The sequence below is a fragment of the Coturnix japonica genome, chromosome 3, assembly GCF_054131305.1.
Source record: "Coturnix japonica strain WE chromosome 3, WE-NBRP24, whole genome shotgun sequence".
Taxonomy (NCBI): Eukaryota; Metazoa; Chordata; class Aves; order Galliformes; family Phasianidae; genus Coturnix; species Coturnix japonica.
The window spans coordinates 43772573-43786110 of NC_140665.1; the positions used below are offsets into that span (position 1 = coordinate 43772573).

A 13538-nucleotide genomic window follows, 5' to 3' on the forward strand; every position below is an offset into this window, starting at 1 on the left:
CACTTGGTTTTCAAATCTGCCTAGGTTACTCATGAGTCTCATTTTCCAGCAAACAAATAGTGTCAGTATTAATGGGTGCAATGAAATTAAGCCACAATTCCAGAAGAAAAACAGGGAGAAAAAAAAAAAAAAGGCAAAGAAAAAACACAATAAAACCTCCCTATAAGTTTAATCATGTCCTTGGAACCCAACTAGAATTTCCATTCCATTTCCATTTTGATCTTTTCTGTTGTTACTTTTACAGCTTTAAAAAAATAAACTAAAAACTGATACAGTTGTTTACATTACCAGAAAGGATTAGCGAGAGTACATTTGTTCATTTTGTTCAAAAGGTTTTATGAGAAGAATTGCTATGAAACAATAATCTGGGTAGAAAGTTATTTTCACTTCAGTCAGTTTTCCTGAGTGCCATCAAGAAGAAAAGACTTTAATGGTCTGGGTGCAGCACATTCCTCCAGCGCCTCTATCAAGACACAGCAATCATAGTTTTGCTGTAGATAGCCTATGACTAACACACAGGTACTCCTGGACACGTTATTATTTAATAGTTAACTGCAATGTCTCTCATTATACAGTCTTAAGGTACTAGTATTACAACTGCACAACCGAACACTGAGCAAAGATAACCTAAGATGCCAGTGCCATGACATCTCTTCCTCTTTCCCATGTTCTTTACTACTATATCCCTTGAAGAGATCAGGTTTTCCTTAAAAGTACTCTTGTTTGCTAGGTTAAAATTTGGTATCTGAGTTTAAATTCTGATTAATTCTATGGTTCTTCTTGCTGTCCACTTCACTGGCAGAGCATATTTCTGCCTTGATTTTTCTTTGATAACTGATAATAGTGAACAGGGGTGCTCTTAGGCAAAGCATATGTTGCCTATCAGTAATTACCAACACAAAACATAAGCCAGGCTCCTCCTTCCACTGTAAGAGAGAGAAATAGGTAAAAATATTGGGGGATCCCTGTTCTAGAGTGGGCTGCTGCCCAAGCCTGGGTGTCAACCACATCTTTTCTTTGATATTCATTCAGCCCTAACACAGTTAAAGACCATACAGAGCTATGATCTTGATGGTCTACATGTGAGTCCAGTATGTGAAAAGAGTTAACCTACTGTGCTTTCTCCTCTTCTCCTCAAGTAACTGCTTTCCTCAATGGTTCCTTTAAGTATTTTCCAGTAATCACCATTCCAGAAAGCTCTTATGAATACATCCTTTTCATTCCATTTCCTTCTGCCCTTCCTGGGTCTAAATGTATACAGAAAACATTGGAAACCACAAGGAAAGCTCCTTTCATGACATTTTAAAGCCCAAGTATGATTAGAAAGTATCACTGCCTGAAGATTCCAGCCCAAAAGGAAGTCAAGGTTTGGTTAACCCAGACTGGAGATGTTTACCCAAAGTTCACTAAACCTCTAAAGTGGTCATGTGTGCTTAGTGCAGGTCACTACAAGTTATTCCATCTCAAAACAAATAGAAGGACAGCAGTGCTAATGCTTTACCTGTCTGCTGCATAGCCAAGGGTGAAGGCACCAGCCAGAAAGCCCAGGTTGAGGATAGCCTGTGAGAGATCCAGCATCCAGGCACGGCCACACACAAGATTATACTGTGGGATCAAGAGAGAGATGTAAACATCCTGGAGAGATTATTCATCATCCCCAAAGCAAAGCAGTACAGAAACAACATAAGCAGGAAGAGGAGCTGGAGTTTTTGACACCACACCTTACATGCAGGAATCAGTTGGTTTCAATGGTGCATCACTTGTTATATACATTCACATACGTATAGTTGTAAGTATTATCCTTTTTCTTTTCCCTATCTTAGTAAACAGTTTTATCTCAACCCATAAGTTTATGGTTATAATCTCCCTCTCCCCCCATGTTTTCTCCCCTATCTCACAGGGAAGGGTGGGAGCAAGCAAAGGACTGTGTAGTGTTTAGCCACCAACTGGGTTAAACCACAACACCCGTTCAGCAGATCCTCTGGAAAGGCTCTGGTCCACTGAGCCTTCATTTCAGGCATATACAATGCGTTTTGGCTGGAGCTGAACACTGCTGCTCAGCTGAGCTTTTGTACAATGCAGCAATTGCTCTCACAGAACAAAGCAGAAAGCCAGCTTCAAACTGCATCTGTGCTCCAGCTATCAACACAACTTCACATAAGCCTTTGCACCACTTTATTCTCCTTCCAGCAAATGCCTGTGGAGTCACTCTGAATATGTCATTCTCTAAGACAGGCAGAGAAGTCCTCACATCGCTCTGCTAACAGTCCCCAGAAATAACAGATAGTTTGATTTCATGGCCTGCAGAGTGAATACCCTTTCCTGCAAGGGGTCAAGAATACTTAGCACCTCACAAACAGCTCAGCTCCTTATGATTCAGACCTTGGACGGATGTATCAGACTAATAGATTAGCAGGCTCATACAGGACTATATTTAAGAGCCCTTCACAGAATTGCCTGAGTTAGAGAGCAAAAAGTACTCTGATACTTGTTCCTCCAGAAGATGGTCATGAGAGAGGACTCCCCTTATAAGCCAGAAAGCCAAAGTGAGAGCATTACTGCCCTGCCAGAAACACCCATAAAATCAGCATGAGAAAAAATTAAAAGATGCACGTAATAACAAAACTGCTAAAGCAATGTCAAGATGAGCTTATGCTTACACAGACATCAAAATCCATTAAGAAAATGGTTCTCCCTTGAATTCATTTGTTGATTTCAGAGACCAAGCCCAGGACTGGTCCACACCTCTCAGCGCACTGCAGAGCTGCCATCCTGGGAAGGCCACGCCACCCATCAAAGCATGAAGTGACATTTCCAAAGGTGCAAAGGTAACTTAGGAGCACCACAGCCAGGGAAGAGTCAGATCTGACCTGCTACCAAGTCTGAACTAGCCACCAAGCACCACCACCTCGGACAAAGTCAAGAACCTGCAAGGCCCACAGCTGTGATAGGCCCTTCAGTGGCCATGTAGAGCAGCATTATAGCCCTGCCCAGGCTCTGGTTCTGGAAGCATATACTTTAGATCTATACTTTTGCAGAGAATATACATTTAATCTTTAAGTATTTTGATCTCTCTTTGTTATAAACAGGCAGTGTGAACAAGCTGTTACAGAGAAGAGGGGGAGAACACATGCCAGAAACATTCAGAGAAAAATGTATTTACTGGAGAACAGTCTTTTATCTCAATATCAATCTCAGATGACTGGGAAAACTGATGAAAACTAGCTCTTGGCTAACAATATAGTCAATTATTTTAAAATATTCTTGTAAATAGGAAAACACAATACTTCTAGGAAACTGTGTGTTCTTTCTGAAGAGATTAGTGAAGACACACTTGAATTAGTCCTATTTTTATGCACTTAAATAGCTTGTGGTACAGATAAGTGTTCTTGAACCTTTCCTTTTTGCTTGACATCGCAGCTAGCATTTAAATGATTACCTTATAAATAGTTTGCAGATGAAAAGCAAGACATCTTTAAAAGAGAATTTAACAGTTACAAGAGAATTGCATGTCCTCTGGAAATCTCCTTTTTATCTAAGTGGCCTTCAGACATTTAGTTCTACCTAATATTCCCTATTTATCACTAGAAAAGCATTTGTATCTATATATCCAGGATTTTAGTCTGCCTTCATTTAGCCAGTAGTCCTCCTGCATGACACCTCCTTGCCAAAACATCTCTATCTACTTGTCTAGCAGCCTCCCCCCCCAAAAAAAATAAATAAATAGAAAAGAGGTGATGCCTCCTCTCTGCTTCAGAGTAGGACATGTGTCCTTCCAGGCACAGGTTGATGTTTGTGCCACCACCACATAGGCCATGTCCATGCACATAGGATCCACACTGTGAGGAGTCTGCCAACCAGGAGCACTTCCATAAGAATAGGGAATCCTTGTAATGAAATCAATGGAGAGCCCATTCATTGACAGTACATGTTCTTTCCACTGCAAGCCTATATATATATATACATATATATATACATATAAACTACCATCCTGCAATCTAACTTGTTTTTGAAAATTGGTAATGTTGAGAATCAAAAACTCTGAGGTTCTATATGTCTAAATCACAGCTGACTGATTGCTTTTTACTGCTTTGTTGGGTTTTTTTCCCCTAAACTTCCCAGTTTAGGGTCCGCTGGTGAGGGTCACAAAAGTTACATCAGTCGCTCACATCAGTAGAAAATAATCTGCAGAAGAGATATGAGAGTGATGGCTCATTGCTGAGCACCATATCAAACTGAGTGCCTCATCAAACTAGGATCCAGGTGGGGTTTCCTTTCAGAAGTGCTACTCCATGGCTGCACCAGAATGCCTCATCTGGTGCAAAATGTGAGATATCCTAGAGAAACTTTTGGGGGACACCAGGGTGAGCAGAGTTGTATCCAGTCCTCCTTCAGCATTTGAGGATGAGACAGGCAATAGGTACTATCTTCTTCAGGATATTCTCTTCTGTAATATCCGTAGGGCAGGGAAATCAGTCCCTCCTATCCTGATAGCTTTACAGTACAGGCAGGTGGACACCCCTGCTTGGAAGAACATCCCAGTGATGGACACCTTCCCAAGCACTAGAGGCTTGAATATTAACATGAAGTCCCAGGGCAGAATTGCCCCTTGGTGTGACTGAAGGAACAATGCTGGTGCACTTCTTTGCTGATCTTCAAAGCAGCAGCAAACTATATTGGTTAGATCATTCTGTGATAACGAAGAGGTTTAGCACTGGATCTCTGCATGTCATTAGAGAAGAAATTCTTAGAAAAGGGGAGGGAACCAACTAAGATAAGAACAGAATAAGTGCTCATACTTGACTAATGATTATGAAACATAATTTGTGTCAACATCTTATTTCCTCATAGTTTTGGCAAGTGACATGCATTTTCCATTTCAGCTGGACATGAAGGCTAATAGCAGACTTACAATTCCATGTACTTGAGAGGCATAGCAATTGGACAGATCAATACGATGGGAAAGGTGTTACAACAGAAACGTGATGACAGAAGAATCAGCGTGATAGAGAGGTGCTATAAAGGAAGATTGCTCACCCTCATATCAGAAGATTCCAGGTCCATAGACCTCCAGGAGGGATCTCCAAAAAAAGAACCTTTCCCAGTGACAGTCAGCCCTTAAATGAGGTCTAAGAGAGGTGCAGCCAGGCTCCACTCCTTCTGGTCATGAAGCTGAATTGCCTTCACCTGTGCTCCCAGGGCTGACTGGGTCCTTTCCCCAGATGCTCAATCAGTGGTTCAGGCTGCGACTCAGCAGTTACCATACAAGAGGCTTTACACACCAAGTCCCACAATGCTTCAGCACACCTATCCCTGCAGACATGTGCTGCTTTGAATGACAACATTTCATTAAAAGCTCCTCAAAACATTGCACTTTTGTGTAGGAGTCTGGAAGTACTTTATTACCTGACATAATAAAGTTCCAATGAGGAGTTTCACCCATCATTTGATTAAAGTGACCTACAATGATCCATCACCCCAGATTCAGTAGCATAGTTAAAACCTATACACATGTGTTAAGTGGCATCCATACAAGTGGTCAAACAGAGCAACAAAGAGTTTAAGATAATGTTTGTTGCAAAAGAAAAATTGGAGTTGTTTATTTGTTGCTGGGAAGCACTCATCTCTTGCATACTCTAGACAGCCAAAGTGCTATCTTTAATATATACTTAATACAATGAAAGCCCCTGCAAGTACACACAGAGGAAATGGAGAAATAATCTTTTTGTAAAACCTTCTGAAAGAGTGCTAAAGGACCCAGTCATTTTCCATGTCTTACTTCAAGCTGAGCACCTACCAGGACAAATGGAGCCAGCCTTTACTCTGTTCCCAGAGAAACATATAGTCTCTTAAGAAACAGCATCTGTCCGAAGAACAGCATGACAAGCCAAGGCCCAGTCCTTCAGCCAGTACCAGCTAGCTCAACAGAAACATGGCCCCACTGTGTAACTGCAAAGAACAGCTCCAGCCCCTCCCACACATGCAAAGAGGAGAGTTTTGTAGGAAATTTAGCCATTACTTCTCTCTGAGCTCGTGTCTGCTGTCTCCACATTCCCTTCGCTGCTTAATATTAATCCCATAGTGACAGTGGAAATAAGACACTGTAGTGTTGTGCCAGCGACAACGATCACACTAGATCAGTGCTTCAAGGTTGTTTCTTGTTTCAGAGGGGAGCAAAAGGACCAGCTGTGATATCTTCAGCCAGACCTGAACCGCCACATTATCCCCCAAGCTAAGGGACTGTAGAAACTGAAACAAACATTACAGTCCTGCTTGCAGGTTCTGCAAATGTTGGCTGACTTATTTTCTGATGCAAGCAGAGGAGTAAGAAAATTTATTCACAGCAGGTGCAACAGGATATGTTTGAATTATCACTTGTTCACCTCAAACCTCACACTTGGACTATAAATTGTTGTCAAGTCCTAAAATGACATCATCTGTGTCATGGAGACTTGCAACAGACAAGACAGATTAGAACCAGTCCCTTCTACTGAAGTTTTGCCAGCCCAGGCTGCTAATATAAGCCCAAAATATTCCAGCTGTGCTGTAGCTGCTGATGAGCACCCAGACTTTCCTCATGCTTTCATGCACCTTGACAGGCAGTTCAAGCTGCAGCTGTGACTGTTAGTCATGAGTATGCCTGTAGGAGTCATCATCACCAAAAATGCCCGAATAAAGTACTTTGCAAACCCTTACCCTTTCATCGTAGGTCCTCATCATAGGTAGCAGCTGTAAGACAAATGTCACTCACTCCAAACATCCTCCTCCTTTACCTCAGCTCTTACTGCTGAGCATGGGATATCTCTCAGGTCAGCCTGGGTCACCAGACCTGGCTGTGTCCCCTCCCAGCTTTTAGTGTTACCTTCAGCTCCTTGCTGGCAGGGCAGCACAAGAAATAAGCCTTTGGCTCTGTGTAACTCTGCTCAGCAGCAACTAAAACACTGGTGTATTATTATCACTATTTTCATCAGAAATCCAAAACACAGCTTCATACCAACATCTATGAAGAAAATTAAGACTGTCCCAGCCAAAACCATGATACTGATGTACACAGTTATGTCTCCCACTTTCACATGGAGTTGCATAAGGCTCCATCAAGTTGAATGGGAGAAGACCGTACTTGGCTCAGACATCTACTCAGACCCATCATCAAAGACACTACCAAATTAGAGGGACCTCAGCCAAGTTTCACACATTGTGAGGCCTTTGCCGGTATTTCAGAACCTTTAGATCATCCCGGCTGCACTTTGCTCAAATCTACTTCAAGCACCACGGCACCAGAGGATGACTTCCAATGATGATTTCTGAATAGATTTTGCTCTTCCCAAATGTGGAAGGACAAAAGCCCTGCTCTGTTCCCCAGCAGACATAAAGTGCAGACATAAGGTGCTGGAATCCTTAAGGTAGTTGAAAGAAACAAAAACATTTCTGTTCATACTTGGACAAAATGATGCACTTAATAGCAGATGCATGAGAAAAGGAGAAGGTGTTTATTGATCTGGGTAAGCAGATTAGAGATCTACTAAAATTGAGTCATTAATTATTAGCACCTCGGATGAGTACAAGGAGACTAAATTAAATCTGGGACTTAAATTGTCTCAAATCAAGAGTCTTTAATAGTTGAACTCAAAGCAGCTGAGCCAGGGTGTTCATGTCACATTCCTTACCACATTCCCACTACCCTGGAGCTGCGGTGACACTGTTAGTGTGACTAGACGTCCCTGTGCAGGGACAGGCACTTAATGCCCTCTGCTAGTCACAAACTATTACTTTCTGGTTTCCCCAACATGCTGACAGAGAGGTGGGAGTGCTTCCACAAACACCTCACATCCCTCTTGCTCTACACAGCCCTGGCAGGTCCCCCAGGACAAAGGCTGGGCACAGGGTTTGCCAGTGAACATTCAACCTTTTGCTCCCATTTACTGTGGCAGCACAAACATTGGTTTCATTTTCTCTAAGCCGTGCCCAGTACTCCAATGCAGCTGGAAAATCAAAACAGTTAACTGCCATAAACGGCCTCTGAGCATAGTCCTGTTGGCACAGCTTACATGCCACAGCAAAGCTGAAGGGAGAGAAATGCAAAAGTAAAGGAACCTCCTTATATTTTTTTCTGAAGCTACCAGGTGGCTGGCTAACACAGCTTCCTAGGTAGAAGACCCCAGGACCTACACTTGTCCTGACCCTGGCAGCATGCTTTGCATCAGCAACACAGCTTCCCTGCCACAGCCCAACAGCGTTCACCCTCCTGTCACCACTACCACCAGCCAAGACCAAATCTGGACACCAGCTCCCCACGTGTCACTTGTGGCCTCATTTTGGTGGTGGCACACAAAAACTGGCACTCAAGGCACAAAGCTCTTCTCTGAAGACCCTGAGAACTGTGAGCAGCAGCATCTTAGCTGGATGGGGAGAGTGGCAAGTTGAAAGGCTGGGGTGGGTGCCACTTTCTGCCTCATGTTTGCTCAAGGCTTTAGCTGCTGTGCCCTACTCTGTGATTCAGGGCCATAGCTCCAGTGCAGTCAGTACTGGTGAGCCAGGCAGAAGCCACAGCCAGCAACTGTGCTGGCATATTTTGCACTGCACCTTGATTATTTCCTGCTCAGCTTCCTGAAGCACACGTATAATTTTTCATTACCGCAGCGGTGACACAGTTGGAGCAGACTACTGTACACCCACTTCATGATTACAGACTGCACGGAGGGTTTCCTAGGACAACATTACACGTGGCTTTTCATAGCTTCACAAATGTCACCGTGCTTACAAGTGCTTACCAGCAGCCGTAACAGGTACTTGGTGGCACTCTGTGACATTTCAAGAGAAGCTGAGTGATAACTTTGAGAGTAGATGTGTGGCTTTTTTTCCTTAGCATACACAACAGTCGCAGCTGATTCCCATTGGATCTCAGAAGGGAGCCAGCTGCCGGTTTTCACTGTTACCTGCATAGCTCAGCATTCATCACTGGAGACATGGAGAACACATGCTGCTGGTCCAACCTGGTCACCAGCAGCCCCAGCCACAAGGGCATCACTTTGTTTTAACATCACGGCAATCAGTGTTCCAGCAACAGAGCAATGAGAGCAGTAAGAGGAGGCACCAGCCAGCTCAGCTCACATTTCCCTGGAAGTCTGACACTGAAACTCCTTGTACTGATCTGCTCATGGGACCAAAGCCAACCCAGTAAAGAAAACCAGTGCCCGAAGAAATGACCCATCCTTAGGTCCTCCTACTGCAACCCCACACCAAGAGGGAAGAGCTGAGGCAGGGACAGAGCCTTTCCTTACCTCACTGACAATGGAGGCATGAGGCTGTCGGTACACCCAGGAGTCCTGGCAGGTGATAAGTGGTGGGCTGCCCACTCTGCCATCGAGGTGGTGGGTGAGGGGGCTGGCACAGCCTGTGGCCGCATCCCAGGACACATCCAGCCGCTCGCAGCGCCCACCGGAGGAGCCATTCACCAGCAGCAGGGGAAGCACTGTGAAGTTTTGCTCCTCTTCCAGCGTCCAGCCGCATTTTTCACTTAAATCAGCTGCCCCAGGTATTCGGCACCAATAGTTGTCCGGCACCTGCCCAAGGAAAACCACGCTGGCAAACAGGAATGAAAAAGTGATGCCTGTCTGGCAAAGGAGGAAAAAGACCCTTTTCTGAAATCTTCCAAATTCCCCAGCTTCCTTCAACACCTCATCGAACGAGGGCATGGTGCAAGGCAGCCTGCCCTCTCGATGCGCCCGCAGTGATCACGCTCTGTAACAGCACTGTGCTCATGTCCCACGGGTGTCCCCGTGCATGACCTGCCGGCAACTTGTGGTGTGCCAGGCTGCAGGCAGTCCGGGGCACAGAGATTTAAAGAGCAGGAAAATATTGTCGGAGAGGAGGGGCGAGTGTTTCCTATTCATCCTGAATGTCAAGCAGATCGTGTAATAAAAGCAGTTAACTCCTTAGGGGTGAGTGAAGCACTAATGCTGACGTAAATATGTAGGTGCAAGGGCAAAGCAGAATGTTAACTGAAAAGAGCAAAGGCTGTTGCAGAATGCAGCAGTGAGTGATGCAGCTGCTCAGCAGGAGAGAAAGTTGTCTCAGAGAGAACTATGAAGTCTTTCTTCAGCAAACAGAAGTGAGTACTGAAGTAATGGTTTATTACTTGTCCAGAGCACTACTTCATCACTCGTACAGATTTAATTTGCAAGTCTTTCCATAGCATAATTAAAAGAAAGCTCTCTAACTGCTTCAATCCTAAATTCAGGATATTTTTAAAGTTGGCTCCATCTACTTATAAAGTCTTTTACATGTCCTTGTTCATTTTATTTTCAGAAAATCTTCCCCATATGTAAAACACAAAATGACCAGTTTCCCTTTCAGACTCTCAAAAACAAATGGGAAAGAAACTGTTTCACTTTTCTATCCTGACGGATTTTTGAGTATGAAAAGAAGGGAAGAGAAAGCTGGGCTTCATTTTGTAGGCACATGGGCACATCTCATGTAGAACTCCCTCAGTCAGAGGAACAGCACACATTCTGTACTCTGTTCAGGATTATACAGTCTACAGCCCCCTTTACATGAGGTAGCACAGAGCCAACACCTACGAAGTGTACCTCCATCAGTCCCTTATCTACTGTCACTTACAGCTTTGACCATGGATGTCTATAGTTTTGGGTAGAACTCCAATTTCTAAAACAGTTACTTGCAAAATAAGGAGGGCTTTGATCACTATACAGTCTATCTGATGTGGGTCTTGTAACAGATGTGAAGACCAGGGCTGCACTGTGAGCTTGGCAAAGATGAGTGCTGTAGGTAGAAGAGCTACTGCACTTGTACCAAGAGATGCTTTTGAGAGAATTTCACTTGACTGCCAGTTAAACTGTTTCGTAGTAATCAAGCTTAGAAGTGACCTTTGGGTCCAGGTCTGTGCCTAAGGAAGAAGGGCAGAGTCTGATGGCTGGCTTTGAACAAAAGAAGCTGTTTTATCCCAGCCGGGCTGAGCAAGGGTTGATCACACTGGGGTGCCAAAGGTCAAGTAGCAGATTCTGACAGCTCCCTGTGACCAGGAAGATTTCTCTGTAGGACCTCTTCTAAGTTAAACCAACAGGGATAGAGCTTGATGTGGTCTCTCATAGCGCACTGATGCGCAGTGCTCTCATGGCTCTGCTTGAGTGTGTGTGAAATATTGGCTGCTTCTCAAGCTTTTCTCTAGTAAGAAATGTGACTTTCATGTAGAGCATTTGCTCAGTTCTGAACCATGAGTTGCCTCCTGTATGCCATATAATAACATATCACTGGTCAGCATTTCACCTGTTTAAGAAGTCATCCATTTCCACCTCTAAGTTAATCTGTGGAGCTAAAGCAGGCTTGTCGGACTTGATATTTGAGCAACATTTGAGCATTTCCTCAGGAGGAACTTTCTTTTCCTAAAATAAGCATGGTCTAGTAGCTGGTTATCAAAATGTCATTGATCTCATCCATTCTGCTCCTGTTGTGCACAGCATGTGCACCAGAGCCTGAAAGAAAACCTAGCAACTGCAAGAGATTAGCACTAAGTCCCAGCAGCAGAAATCTGGGAACGTTCCTGATATTACTTACTGTAATTGTTGATCATAGACATAATGATTCATTAAGTCAATTCAATTGACTGGCATAGACGATGTCAAGGTGACCTGAGCTCCATAGCGTTCACACTTGTTTTCATTTCTTGGTCCAAAAGTGAATTATCAGTATTTGCCACCATATCATATCAATGTGCTGTAAGGCTCCAAGTTTGTAAAAGAATTCTAAAACATCCCAGTGAGAGATTCATGAGAATGAGCATTACAGTTACTCTACAGCAAGCAATTCCCTTTTTTTCTGAGGCTTTCCTGGAACTTCAGCTTCATGAACTGCAAGAGCTGAACATACTTGAGGTCAAGATGATGATGGGTTTGTATACAAAGCCTGCAACTGTAGCCTCTTGAGAGAATGCCTTCAACTCTTCTTTGAGGACAGATCTTGGGGTCAAATTAGCATTTCAAGCATTTTGTCCTCTGCATATAATAAAATAAACAGTGCTCTTTGGTACTGGGAGATATGCAAGGGGATACATAGCTGAGGAAGATGCTGACTGGTGAAGATGATAAAAGCAGAAAAAAATAGATGTGGAGAAGTGAACAAAAAAGAGTAAGGTGGAAGGTGGGAAGGCAGCAGGCCAGGGAAAGAAGAGAGGCAGAAGCCTCTGATGAAAGGGGAGCAGAGGAGAAAGAGATGTGGAAGTAGAACTAAGTTACAAACACAAACATCTTTGTTAGGAGCTGTCTTTAGACCCCTGAATGTCACAGCTATTTCAGAAACAGAATGAAAACTATGTAGTCTAGAGGAGAAGACACACACTCCCTGCCTACTTAGGCTCTAGAGTACTGCTTATATATGTCTGCATAATAACAAAAGGGACTTGGATAAATACCTACTCTGGCTGAATCCTAGAAAGTTTTAGCTTTAATATAACACCCCAGATAACTTACCAGTGCTTCAGAGAAACACTTAAAAACCTTGATATCCTCTGGGACAATGTAAGCAATGTAGCAGTGACATCAGTGAACATGCAGACACCTTAGGACACGATCACAGATTATAGCATTACTTCTGTGATTAAATTACACAGAAAAACATATCCAATAGAAATGCCTAATAAAAGAGGGCCCTGGAGTGAGCTCGGGCAGCCATCATCGACCCTGCCCATTATGCAACTTCATTATGCTGCTTTGTGCCCCCAAATGTTTGTCTCCCATACAAATCTGCTATAGGTAAGGTAGCCCTAAGCAACAGGAGTGTAAACCAGTCAGTATCACCACATCCTAGGGCCAGAAGACTGCCCACACCAGTCTTTTCTTCAGCCCTCCATGCCAGGAAAAGGGGCAGCCCTTCTACTGGACTGCAGCATTGTCTGTACCTCCACTACCTAGTGGCTTCACAGCAGAGTCCACGGTGATTAACTCACTAGAAGTAGATCAAATTACAATGACAACATCTTAATGGCAAAGCTCAGTTCAAAGCAGAAGATGGCAGGGCCCTTCTTAATTCCTCTCCAGTCACTTCACCTCCACCTCTGAGAACCAGCTATAGTGGTCCTGTGCTGAAATCATTGCTCTTCCATGCTGAAGTGAAGAACCTTAACCACAGCTCCATAAATAGTGCATGTTCATAGTGCTCTCAGTAAAATCTTGTCCATACATCTCATTAAGAAACCAGGATGGAAAAAATACAAGACTTCAGTCTTGGAGATAAAATTGTGGATTCCTTGAGATCAGAGTGAGACTGAGACCTCCTTTGGAGGGCAGTTATAGAAGTTTACAACCCCCTCTCCCACACGTGTACAATCATATTCCAAGTCAGGATACTAAATTATATGCCGCATTTTCTCTGACAACTCTTTTGTCCGGTTTGGGTTTGGTTGTTTTTTTTTGTCTTTTTTTCCTTACACTTTTATCAAGCTTTCTTTTTTTTCACCACCCACTTTCACCTTTTCTCTCACCATTATTTTATTTTATTTTTTCAGATTTTCTTTCCAAGAGATA

General features: G+C 43.5%; 1 protein-coding gene across 5 annotated transcripts in view; it reads right to left on the minus strand.

Annotated features, from left to right (window-relative positions):
* SLC22A3 (solute carrier family 22 member 3) overlaps nt 1-9824 on the minus strand; it is a 23894-nt gene extending 14070 nt beyond the window's left edge. For 3 of the 5 annotated variants that reach the window (XM_015858063.3, XM_085541411.1, XM_085541412.1), the window contains exons 1-2: nt 9282-9824; nt 1502-1605 (exon numbers count right to left, since the gene is read on the minus strand). In XM_015858063.3, coding sequence (XP_015713549.2) covers nt 1502-1605; nt 9282-9695 — 518 coding nt within the window. In that variant the 5' untranslated portion in view covers nt 9696-9824. Of the gene's footprint in view, nt 1-1501; nt 1606-5037; nt 5096-9281 lie in introns of those variants that run through there. The other 2 variants (XM_085541409.1, XM_085541410.1) reach the window with 2 other exon arrangements.
* Between the last annotated feature and the right edge of the window lie 3714 nt (nt 9825-13538).